Source organism: Amblyomma mixtum, chromosome 7 (genome assembly GCF_055824585.1).
Source record: "Amblyomma mixtum isolate Tamu chromosome 7, ASM5582458v1, whole genome shotgun sequence".
NCBI classification, from domain to species: domain Eukaryota; kingdom Metazoa; phylum Arthropoda; class Arachnida; order Ixodida; family Ixodidae; genus Amblyomma; species Amblyomma mixtum.
This window is the reverse complement of record NC_143018.1, coordinates 86,527,836-86,541,000: the sequence shown is the minus strand read 5'-3', so window position 1 is coordinate 86,541,000 and position 13,165 is coordinate 86,527,836. Positions and strand designations below refer to the sequence as shown.

General features: G+C 49.1%; 1 protein-coding gene and 1 pseudogene across 1 annotated transcript in view; one reads left to right on the top strand and one right to left on the bottom strand.

Annotated features, from left to right (window-relative positions):
• Window positions 1-10,217, bottom strand: part of LOC149336716 (uncharacterized) — a 39,517-nt gene extending 29,300 nt beyond the window's left edge. Inside the window, exons 1-2 of the mRNA XM_089554221.1 lie at window positions 10,092-10,217; window positions 7,066-7,196 (exon numbers count right to left, since the gene is read on the bottom strand). Coding sequence (XP_089410347.1) covers window positions 7,066-7,196; window positions 10,092-10,094 — 134 coding nt within the window. The 5' untranslated portion in view covers window positions 10,095-10,217. The remainder of the gene's footprint in view (window positions 1-7,065; window positions 7,197-10,091) is intronic.
• On the top strand, window positions 3,225-5,204 carry LOC149336717 (uncharacterized; annotated as a pseudogene).
• Window positions 10,218-13,165: the final 2,948 nt, after the last annotated feature.

The following is a 13,165-nucleotide window of genomic DNA, read 5'->3' as shown; positions in this document are numbered from 1 at the left end:
CACAACGCGCTCCACTGTGACGACGCGCGGGCTCGGAGAGACGCCGGCTTGGACGCCGTCCTTGGGGAGCGTCTCTGTAGCTGACCGGCCGAACGCGCAACACTCTCCACGAAGACGACGCGCAGGCTCGTTGAGACGCAGGCCTGGACGCCATCCTTGGGAGCGTTCCGGTGTTGGAAATTCACGTTCATAACAGCCCCCACCAACAACAGCCCCACCAATTAGCTAGAGCTACCACTCACGCCGTCGCCGTGGGACCCCCACGTGACACCGTGACTTCACACCACGTGACATCGGATGAGAGAGCCGGCCTCCACCTCGCGCCGTCGCCGTGGGACCCCTAGCCGTCACGCCACGTGACACCGTGACGTCACACCACGTGACATCGGATAAGAGAGCCGGCCTCCACCTCGCGCCGTCGCCGTGGGACCCCTAGCCGTCACACCCGCGCATTCCCGCGCATTTCGAACGCGCGTTCACACTCGGTGTAGGTGAAACGCTCGCTCCACCGGGCAGGCAGACGCGGCTTCCGTGGCAATCCAGGCGCTCACCCAACGCGCGTCTCGGGGTTAGTCGGCGTTCCGCTGTAGCCATGCCGTTGTCTTCCCCCACGACGAAGGCTTCTAGTGGTTGTATTAAAATGACCAAGTATTCAACCAAGGAAAGCCATGTATTACCAAGCCTAGCCACTAATATGCTTCGCATTCCCAGGCTTAGCCAAGCTGAGCCTCAGCAATTTTTCTATTTCCGAGGACACGTGTCTTGTAAACTTTCGATAGTATGTCGCGGAGGTTCACACAGTGAATGAACCTTGTTTTCTTTTTCTTTTTTTTTTTAGAGACGTGTTCTCTGGATGCTCCCGTGCCTTCATGATGAACGAAGGGTCATAGGTAATGGAGTCTCCAGGTTTTGTAGGTCTTTTACCAGACGGCACGGGTAATACATTTGAGGCTGCTTATACGCCGTGCTCTGTGGAGTGGTTTGGAGAGTGTCGCTTCAAGCATCCACATTGTCAGCAGGAAATAATGCAATTTTTATTTAGTTACACAAGATAACTTCCGGAGGACAGAGCGAAATGCGTGTCCCGTAATGAAATTTTTCAATGCAATATAGCATTTTTCTTGAAAGAGGGGTCGAACGTTTCCTGACGTTAAGTCCCAGATCACATGCGTGGTTAAAGGGTCCGTCTACTGAATTTTATCGACCATATTTTCTTTGCGGCAACCGATAGCTCTTCACTCAAATTACCGTTTAGCCAGCTATGGTGCCAAGAAGTGCGGTACAACATTTTAAAATAGGATTTATTGATGTGGGAACACATCTGTATGAGATGGTAGTCTCATCTTGCAACCATCTGGATTTCCGCCGCGCGGCGACAAATATGGCGGCGCCCGTCGAAGCCGGACCTCTCGCTTCGGACTGAATTCTCGTAGTTGCTGCCTTTTTCAGTGCGTTAACTGACCATAAATGGGGCGCCGGTTTTTCGCTTCGTCTCATCTCGCCTATAAGAAAACATATGAGATAAATTTGCTTTATTTTAATAATTAGAATGACGAATCTGCCGCTCCTACGCTTAAGTGGAGAGTTGGTTTGTTTACAGCAATGGTTGCCGTCCTGACAAGCAGATGGCGCCACTATACGCTGAGTTTATTTTTGCGTCTCTGCTAGCATACGCTGAACTAAAAGTGGGAATGTGCCTGCGTTTTGCGTACGTGTAACTATAAATATTCATGAGATTTACAGAAAATGCGAGCGGTACGCTTTCTACAGTTTACTAAAACAAAACGTGCGTTTCTCTGACATTGGGGCATACAAATGGTACGTTGTATATTCACTTATGCTTCTACAAAAAAAGACTACCACCTTCTTGAACAAAATGAACGTTTGGGGTCGCCACCATGCATTTTTACGCGACTTTTAACGCCGAAATAAAATACATATTCCTGCCTAAACCGGGAGCACTTCCCTAGTTATTGGTGTTGTAGGGTGCCAACTACCAGAATATGCCATTATTTATACACTCATCTCGGCGAGTAGAGTGACCCTTTAAGATCAGCCTTAACGCTTCGACACTTACACAGCAGGAGCCTAAAATGATTCTTTACTATACTGAAGAAGCCTTAAATAATAAATTTTATTTCTGCCTGTTTAGAAAAAATTCTATTTACATATGTACACATGCCAAGATTAACAGATACATTCACATTTACAAGAACACATGACATTAAGCATGTAAGGCGAGCCAATTAAAGAGGTACCATAAACATCTCTAAGTAACTAACAGGAATAGGCGATGTAAAACAGGATAGCATATATACCTATTGACAGAAGATCGAAAAGGCAATAATTTGACATTAGAACATTGAAAAGGAGACCTTAGCGCCAGTTTGGCCTAAAAACCAGGACAAGACGACCGTTATTTACAGAAATGAATGGGCATGACCATTGCCGGAGAAACTCTTCCTCACCGAAGAAAAAGAGTTCCTCGGGCAAAAAACTGATCATCTCCAGTCGGAGACATCCGAGAATTGGCCACACAGCGCGGCGTCGAAAGCCACCAGCGATCGCGGCGCTTCGACTGCGCCATAAACTAAAAAGACCCCGCAACTATTAGCAGGCGAGCAAAACGGCCGCTCGGGAAGCTGCCGCGGGAGACGAAGCACGAAATGCCCTGCCCACACAATCCCGCATGAGCCACGCGCCAAAAGACACGCGCTACAACACAGGTGACTGTAGCGTGGCGATTAGATTCCGGGAGCGGGCAATTCGGACAGGTACTGGAGCGTCACACACCCCACCGCTCTAACGGATGACAAGTAGTAAGCACTGCCCAGCCAAGTTTCCAAACAAAGTAATGTAGATGGGCCCCCACACCCCTGCCCTACTACACAGGACAGGCAAATCCCACACTCGACACCGACATCACGGAGGCGGAAGTCAGAGCGGCCCTCCTGACTCTCCGCGCCAACTCTGCACCTGGTGCAGACAAAATCACAAACTCCATGCTCCGTAATCTGGATGACCAGTCGATCACCCACATTACGAAATACTTCAACCAGTGCTGGAAGGAGGGTAAGCTTCCGCAGTCCTGGCGCCACGCGAAGGTAATATTCATACCAAAACCCAACAAACCACTTACACTACAGAACCTTCGCCCGATTTCGCTAACCTCATGCCTAGGGAAGCTCTTCGAGCATGTTGTGTTGGCGAGACTCAAAAGTCACATGGCGGATAACACTCTTTACCCGCATATCATGGTGGGATTTCGCCCCCATCTATCCGCACAGGACGCCAAGCTGCAACTCACACACGACATTTTCGACCCACTTCTTCCAGGTCGCACCAAGGCAGTCTTAGCTTTGGATCTCTCCAAAGCTTTTGATCGCATTGAACATCAGGCGATTTTGACTGCTCTATCCCCATTGAATGTGGGTGTGCGCACGTATGCCTACATTCAAGCATTCCTGACTGACCGCACGGCTGAGATACACTTCGGCCCTCTGTCTTCCCCCTCCTAAACGCTTCAGAGTATCGGCACCCCTCAAGGGTCCGTCCTTTCCCCCTTTTTGTTTAACATTACCCTCATCCCCCTCGCCCGAAAATTGGCAACTATTCCCCTCCTTAAACACACTCTTTATGCCGGCGATATCACCCTGTGGACCACCCACGGCAGTGAAGGCGGCATAGAGAACACCTAACAGGGAGCAGATACCCTCGCCCAAAATTATGCACGAACCATCGGACTATCTTGCTCCCCAGAGAAGTCTGAACTGCTCCTCATCCGGCCTAAGAACGGTCGCTCTCCCCGCTCCCCCATTGCCATTGAACTGCATGGTGACCCGGTACCTCAGGTTGACACCCTCCGTGTATTGGGCCTGCACATCCAGAGCGATGGCAAAAGCACCACCACCCTCAAGAAACTTAAACAGGTTGTAGGCGCGATATCGCACCTCATCCGCAGGGTTTCGGGACATCATAGAGGCTTGAAAGAGCGCGACCTATGTCGGCTCATTCATGCCTTTGTCCTCAGCCGTGTGTTGCACACTACCCCATACCTTCAACTATCCAAACATGACATAAACGCTTTGGATGCCTTGATTCGCAAGGCATTCAAGGTAGCCCTTCATCTTCCCCTCAACACACCCACAGACAGATTACTAGGCCTGGGCCTCCACAACACGATCGGGGAACGGATGGAAGCCCACAGACAGGCCCAATACATCAGGCTCACACAAACCTCCACAGGCCGGTATATCCTGGACTCCCTCGGCATCAGAATACCGGCCAACGACCCAACCCTCCTCGCCATCCCACGACCCCTTCACCGGGAGCTTCTCATTAGGCCGCTCCCGAGGAATATGCACCCGTCCCACCATGAGCAGCGCCGCAGAGCCCGTGCGAAGGCACTCCATCGAGCATACGGCTCCGAGCCGGACGCCGTATGGGTGGACGCTGCCTGCACGGGTGATGAAGCGACAGCAACTGTGGTCGACTCCTCTTCATCCACCCTCATCACACTACCTCTCCCTCCAGACACATCCCCAGAGGCTGCAGAGGAAGCCGCCATCGCACTCGCTATCGCTCGCACGGAAGCCCGGTATATTTTTAGTGACTCGAAAACTGCGATTCTAAATTTTGATCGAGGCCGTGTTCATGTCCCTGCTTTTGACATGCTGGACTCGCCCGATGCACCCCCTCCCCGCCAAGTAGAGTTGATATGGGTGCCTGCGCATTCCGGGAATCCCGGAAACGAGGCTGCCAACCTTTTAGCCCGAGGTTCTTTAAACCGGGCTCAGGTGGCCTCGGATGGGGGATTCACGAAGGAGCGCATGCACTCATTCAGCGAGCTGACGCAGGCATACAGAGCCTCACGCCAGCTCTACCCCCCGCCCCACCGCTCCCTAGATAACAAACACGCAACACTCTGGCGCAGACTACAGACACACACACTCCCTTCACCCCTTACCTTAGCCCACTATCATCCCTCCTGCCCCACTTCAGCATGCGCCATATGCCCAGAACCCTTCGCTTCTTCCCTCCACATCCTTTCCCTCTGCCCGGCGGACCCTCCCCCGCGGGACCTAGAGAGCCTCAAGACCTGGGAGGACTGGGAGACCCTGCTGCGCTCGGAGGACCCGGCCGTGCAGACCATCACCACCAACGGGGCTGCCAGTGTTATGGACCTTGGGAACATAAACACTTAAGTGCAGTGGGGTCGTGCGGGGACCCTGGGGCGTGCCCTGAATTCCTGTTTCAATAAAGTTTCTCTCTCTCTCTCTCTCTCTGGAAGAGGTGTCGACGCTAAACGCACCCACCGAGCGCGGCGCATAGGTGAGCGGCGAGACGCCTGCAAAGCAGGCAACAACAGCGAGGCCATAATGTCCACCACACGGTGTGCCTCAAAGATTCTGGGAAAGTCGTAAACATAAGCTTGACAAGGCCACACTCCCCGTTTTACGGGCAACAGCAGCAGTAAAGCAACGCAAGCAACAGCAGCGGACAAGATGTCGCCATTCTTTCGATTCTTGCGCTTGTCGCAATATTTATCAAACACTACAAACACCATTCAGAACTCTTTCAGAGGTTTCATACGTTCTTAAACCAAAAAAGAAATTAGAAGCGTGATAACGTCTTCAGTCGTTGTGTAAACTACTTCAAAAGGCAGCAATAGATTGCTCGTTTTTTTTTTCGTTTGGTTGATTCATTTGACACGTGCGTTTGAGTGCCTTGTAATGAGCTGCTCGTGCCATTAACTGGGCCATCATTACCACGTCGGGCAGAACGAGTTGCTATCCGTAAAAATATCCATCAAAATTCTGATATCATCGGCTTATGAGCGCAGTAAATGCAAACGACCAAATGGGAACTGCATTGCGGTAAAAAGACTCGCCCAAAAGCGCATTATATGCAGTGAAAGCTATTCCAATCACACTGTTCCACTTTCTGTATATAAGTGATCGGTGCACATAGGGAAAGCCGCCTGAAATGTCCATCTAAGCGCCGAGGTCTACGATCTGGCGCTGAGGTCTCCATTTCAGTGTTTCAATATCAAGTTATTGCCTTTTGACTCTTATGTCAGTAGGTATGCTATCCTGTTTTACATCACCCACGAGCAATTCCTGTTAGTTACTTAAAGATGCTGATGGTACCTATTTATTTGGCTCACCTTACTTGCTTAGTGTCATGTGTTCGCGTAAATGTCAATATATCTGGTAACCTTTGCATGTGTACATATGAAAATAAAAAGAAATTGGCGGGGACCTAGCTTTGGTTAAGCCTGGTAGGTTGCGAAAGCAGGTGTTTTATACTGCATATCTAGGGGCTCTAGTGGGAAGACCGCGGCGCGCCGAGCCAAGCGGCCGCCGTTACCCACCGAGCCGAGTTGGTAGCCCGTGTCTCGCTCCTGGTATGACGTCACACTGTGATGTCATTAGGCATCGAATTTCGAGGCCCGTGTACTGTGCGATGTCAGTGCACGTTAAACAACCTCAGGTGGTCGAAATTTCCGGAGCCCTCCACTACGGCGTCTCTCATAGCCTCAGTCGCTTTGGGACGTTAAACCCCATAAACCATAAACCAAACCATTGTATGTCGTCAGGGGTCACTCTAAAGGTCAAACGTGCCAAGTGGCCGCCGTTACGCGAAATTCTGTTCTTGAGAGTAGTATTGCTTTCGCAATGAAAACTTTTTCTGAGCACGTTCCCTGCAGATTCTGTAGGGTCAAGTGGTTGAGATAGCTGCTTCGCACTAGATTCTTCCGTCAATGAAAGTTGATCCCACCCCTCCCCCTCCCCCCCTTGTCCCCCGCTTTACTGTTGTTTTTTTTCTTCTTGTTGTTCATATGGGAAGAAGCATACTGAATAGGAAGTGTAAAATGGTGCGTCGATAGAGATAGAGGGGGCTTTAATGCGGGGGCGTTAAAAGACGCTGGTATGTAGACTACTTTTACTGAGAAACAGGCCACTAAGTATTTTTTGGGACAGAAGCTTGTAGTTTGGGTTTGAGAGTAGAATAGCCTGCAGCTGTGTGATATGGGCTTTGCGGGCAAGGAGTGCGAGTGCTCACCTTTTGAACGCCTCTGTGTTTTCGCTCAATGTCTGTTCAAAGCCGGCTCCGATGGAGACATAGTTCCTGGCGTCGGCATCCATCTTGGCCTCCCCGAGGCGTTGGATGTCCTCCAAAGTAACCGCCATTGACTGCATTGTGAACAAGGTTCGCATGTTTTCTCCAATTTTATGCTTTCTCCGCAGGACACGCCCATGTTTCGACTCGCTTCTACCGTTCCTGCCGTATATTTTGTTTTCGTATAGTTGGAGCGGCAGATGCATTTATTAGACACTGCGAAGTACCGTCGCGGACAGAATAATATGCACCACGCTTCCGGCTTCGAAATCCTCTGTCGCGTTGAGTGACAGAAATAGAAATGTTTCTTGCCTTGACGCGCATGAGCAAAAATAAATGTTACTTCCATATGCATCAAACCTACATTGGTCTTCACTAAGTAACACGTCAGAAGCCTTTGACCGAAGAAGGGTGGTCCACATTCTCCTGTCTACGACGGTACATCCAGAGTTTCCTAGCGCATTGCATTTCTGTTAAAGAGATACTGCATTTTTTAGGACGTGTAGCTTTGTACTGCAATGAAGGCTGGTGTTCCTAAGTGGACTGAAACCGCACTTTTTTTTTCACAAAAACAGCGGATAGTGTTTGCTTCCTTCACTTTTTTTTTCTTGACCTCGTGCACTCGCAGGGAGCGCCCGAAATTACTGCTACTTAATAGGAAGCTGTGACGTCACGTGTCTTCCTGCCTCCGCGCACAGCCGGCCCGGCGGGCCCGGTCGTTCCGGGGGGGGGGGGGGGGGGGGTGGGGTAAAGGGAGGAGGCACCTTGTCATGCCTTTCTGAAAGGTACTAAGCTCCGAAAAGTGTGCATCCTTGCGGTGGGTGCAGCTTTCATTATAAACTTTCCGGCCCGGATTTTTTTATTGGTGCCATTTCGTTGCCAGCAACTACGAAAAAAGAATCTACCAACTACGGGGGCGCTTAAGTCACCTTAAGAGTGGAATATGCCAGCATTAGATTTTGCATTGGTCGGAACTTCTACTGAAACTTCCGCGAGTGTTTCCTTCAGTTGCTTTGCAATTGCTGGTTCACCAACGGACATATTAAGGCGAAAGCCTTTACCGCTTCATCGGTGCCGACAGAAGGTTGCCAGCAGAAGGTTGTCAGCAGAGGTGTCACGCTTTTCTAGTCAGACCAGAAGAAAGATCATTGTGCCCGATGGGATTCGAACCACCATCCTTCCGTTCCGCACCCGAGCGTGCTAATGGCTACGCTACTACTGATTCTTACTTTTTCTTTGAACCTTGGCGAGTGTATGTTTTCTTCGTCAGTACGATATATATATATATATATATATATATATATATATATATATATATATATATATATATATATATATATATATATATATATCTGTGTGTGTGGGTGTGTGTGTGTGTATACACACCCACAAAAAAACTACTTCCTGCCAACGCATATGTAGTTCTCCTTGTGTAGAACGCCGGGGATTGTTTGCAGAAGGCGTCGTCGAATCAGACGGATGCCTCCCAAACGCCCTCCAGTGTCTCCAGAATTTAAGATTCACAAACAATTTTGCATTTAATTACCATCTCAACCACTCATCAGTGACACAAGCAGCAACACCGTGCTAGAGGCTTTAGACTCACCGCACTTTAGGCACACAAAGTGGCCCCCTGAATTTTTCGGCCCACAAGCTCAGCAACTGGTGTCTACTATTCTGTGATGATGCCCACACTTGCATATATCACTTTTTTATTTTTTATTGTGGTTGTCTATCTGTCTTGCTGTCTAGAAGATAGGTTGCTCACAACTAGTTGGTCAGGTTGTGATGACGTCGCAAGGTCACTTGATCTCTCTCGACCAATGAGCGAACTTCGTGGCATAGGATGGCGTATTTTGCTACTGGCATGAACTCTAATACTCTCGCATTAACCAGTCGTGGCTTGTTGTGAATCTTCCGAACGTCACTGAAAGGACAGCGCCTCAAACTTGAGGGTGTGCCGGACACACTGCCTAGAAAGCGCAAGATAGGAAACATGACAACCGCATTTTAGTGAACAGGGGACTTATAGCTGCATGAAAATTACAGCTCACATAAAAGACGGGTCAGTACGGGGCGAAAAAATGTGCGCTCTGTTGCACAAGTTTAGAGCACGTAATTGCACAGAGCATAAAGGATAAAAACGCGGCAGCATTTGTTGCCTGTGTACTTCCTTGTCAAGAGAGATCGCGTATTAAGTGCGTTAATGCTAGCATACGTAAATAAAAAGAAAACTGAGCGCTGAGCTGCTTCGCTCAGGTCGAAAAAGATCAGAGAGTAACATCGGTGGCTTTATTTACGTAACAGCGGTTGCAATTTAATAACAAAACACATGCCAGGAGAATTATGTGCCAGACCCTGTTCGTGGACGGATGTTTTGCGCACGCAAGTTTCACAGCGTATGCTCCAGTCACAAAAACTGCAGCAAATTTTTTCGCTATGTAGATGCAATTGAGCTGTCTGCTTTTAGACTTCAAGCTCCTACTTTGCTGTTGGCGCTGGTTGCTGGACAATAGTCCTATTTCACTAACCACAACCCCCCCCCCCCCTCTCCCAATCTTCCAACCCCATCCTGGTGCCTCGGCTGCCACCTGGGCGGCTGAACTGATGAAAGAAGGAGATGCCTCGGTTTTACTTTGGCGAAAAAAATTATCAATATACCCTGAGAGACGAACTTGTCTGGTGCGTACCGACTTCTACAGCTACCATTGACTTACGCAGCTAACATTGCACAGCTACCATTTCGCTTGGTGCACACGCCTAGGCGAAATGCATTGCACCCCTGGCTAATTTATTCGTCATCACTTGATAAAGAGGCGGGGTCGAAAGCGTATTGTCTTCACTCCCTGGTCGTTTCGACAGCTAAATGATAACTGTCGCTGCCGCTGCCACTTCTACGCTGTAACTGTCGATGAAGAAATGACACTCAGTACCTGAGCGAAATGCAACGAAAATCGGTATCTGCTTACCATGGTTGCCTGGTGAGCCAACGCCGTTATGAAACGCAGAAACGAAGTTACTTCATAAAATCGTTCAACTTCGCCTGACTGTTTTGCATTCAAGAGCTCGTGTGTGGCGCAGCACGAATGCGATGTTCCGAAAACATAAAAAAAAGCATTTCATGAGCAACAACTGATTGAGCTATTTTACAGGCGAGGAAAAAAAACAAACAAGAAAAGTTCCGTGCGCAGTAGAGCAGCTTTTCTCTGGCACGTGCTAACCATCTGGCTTGTGAGTGCAGTCCAGATAAACAGCTGCTTTCGCGGTGTTTTAGGGCAGAACAAAGAGCGCTGTATGTGCCTGTTCTGCAGACGGCATTTTAGAGTTTCAGGCAGAGCATTCCCCGTGGTATAAGCGTGCCAGATTGAAAAAAAACGCTTATTCCAACAATTTTGCTGCCTACCGGCTGATTGTTATTACTTGCGCGGCCCTCAAAGGAGAAATGACCGCCACTCAACTGGTGTTCATAGGTCATTCCACTTGCGACACTCTACATGGGACCAATGGATCCAAACCTGACGTTTTTATTGGCTCAGAACTCAAAGGCTATAGGTGACGGCCACGCCACCTCCGGAATTGACAGGAATTTCTCAGCGCTGTCGCAAAGATGGTGTAGAGTGCATGGCATTCTTGAAGTTTTGAAATTCCTTTCAGGAAAGTACTGAGATACCCACGCCCAATCAGCGCGATGAAAGCTACTTTTCAATTCCGCCGCTCCACGTGTGATGTCCGCCCTTTTAGATCAATCCGAAGTTTTGCAACCCAGCGCCAGGCGCCGACGAGACAACACCGATTTTTCCGCTGCACGGGGATACCTTAAGCTCTCACTTTAAAAACCCGTTCAGTTTCAAAGGTGACCTGCCCTCCATTTCTTGTTGCCCCATGAATTGAACACAATTGAATTATTTACTAGTTTGAAAAATTTCGAATTCAATGTATGCGCCCTGTTGTTCCTTTTGAGCATCCATACAATGCGGAAAAATAGAATGCCCAAAGCAGATAATTTGTGGTCTCCAATTCCTAGCATTTGTGCACATTTTTTTTTCGAGTGCGGGTGGGGGGAGCACCCCTCCGGCTTTTTGAAGTTTCAGCACGAAATGCTCCCAAAACAAACGTACCACCATCGTCGTGCACCCCGTTAACCGTGGACCGCGTTTTAAACGTTTTCACGTCTAAGGCTGCCCCAGGAAGCCATTCGGAACTACGAGATACCCCCGTCACGGTTGCCAGCATGCCTCTCGAACAGCCCCGGCAAGACGCCGCGGCAACGCCGTTTAGGAGCGGCACAGATAACGCAGCGCTATCTTCAACTGTCCTTGACGCAGCCGGACGCCAGCATGACAGATGACGATTTCAGCCAAGCGGCAGTGGCGATACCTTTCTCCAAACTCTTCTCTGCTGTGGCCACGGAAAAAGTGCCTGGAAATAAGCTTTGTAAGCTAAGATCTTGCTCTCTTCCACCTTGGAAATTTGTCAAGATATTCAGGATCGGGTTGCAGTCGACATATCGCATAAGCATGCAAGGTACAATCTTCTCACACTTCAGTCTCTCATAAACACCAATGCAGGCTTATCAAACTTTTTGCGCGGCCAGATACGCGGTGTAATCTATCGTGCTAATGGGCTAACCGAAGAGCTTATGACCAACCTCACTTACTACTCGTGCTGGATAATCAACGCCAGGCGCATGGACAAGAACTGAGCAGCTCTCAACATGTTCGAGGGCTCAGAGTGCCGTGAAAAATCAATCTATACAGCCTACTCCTACTGGTAGTAGTTTCCTTACCAGGGAATACCAGCATACTCCTGCGGGTAAGCTACCATTTGTGAGACCTGTACGAAAATTGATTGGGCGCAAGAAAGATTTGCGCCCAGTAGTCGACCAACGACGGTTCTTGTTCTGCAGTTGCCCCGTGCATGCCAACACCTCGAAATCTTTCGGACAGACTAACTATGCCGCAACTGCGTAGGTCATCATATCGACACAGACCAGAAGTGTCTTACTTGGCAACGTGCTACCAGAACTCTGAGGCACGGCCTTCTTCATCGTACTTTAGCATCACGACGAAAGGAGCGTCAGCAGCATTCCGAGCTTCGTCGTGACAACCAAACGTTGACGCAGACTGCTCACATGAGTCCTCCTATTACGCTGTCATCATCTTCGGAGCCATTTTTACTTCCTCCTGAGGAGTGCCCTGCAACAGAAAGTTAGTCATAATCAAGAACAGCAGGCGCTTAACGTAAAACAAAAGGCAAGATACGCACAAGCACCCCTCGTCTCCACGAACAAACGATTCTGAGCATTCTGCGTCGGTATCCAAACAGGCACGCGTTCATGGCGCATAAATTTCCGGAGCCCTTAACCACGGCGTCCCCAATAACCTGAGCTGTTTTGCATTAACCGAACCAAACCAAACCAAACCTGTGCGTCACACTCCGCACTACACGACGGCACAGAAACGTATCTTGCGACAGATCGCTTACGCACTGCATGCTTTAGATGAAGACTCGCTCAAGCACTTCGTCAAATTAGTTACTGCCGAGGGGATCAAGGTCATGCTGCCACTCTTAGGAATGCCACAGGTTTCGTCAAAGCAAGAGGTCAATCTTGACCGCACGTCTACAATTCCGTGCGCCGTATTTTAATAATGACTGGTTTTAGGGCGAAAACTCAAATTTTAATGCCAAAGCATTATAGTCTCATTAGCCCAAAAGCCGTCCGCCGTCCGCAACAGTCTATGACCCGAAATTGGGTTGATGCAGTACTCCGGTGTGCGATGTCACAACACATATAAGTTTACATGTGTAGTCATGAATGATGAAACGTTACAAGCTATGCCCTATGAAAGTCATGACTCACACTCATTCTGCAACATGTCATGAATATGCAGTTCACAGATAACCTGACGTAAGGTGTATAAACTTTCTACAAAGTGTGCGTAGTCATAATCACGACTCATGCCTTAAAATCATTCTGAAACGTGGCATGACTCACCACTCCCCCCCACCATCTATGGCACAAAATTCGGATGAAGCAGTATGC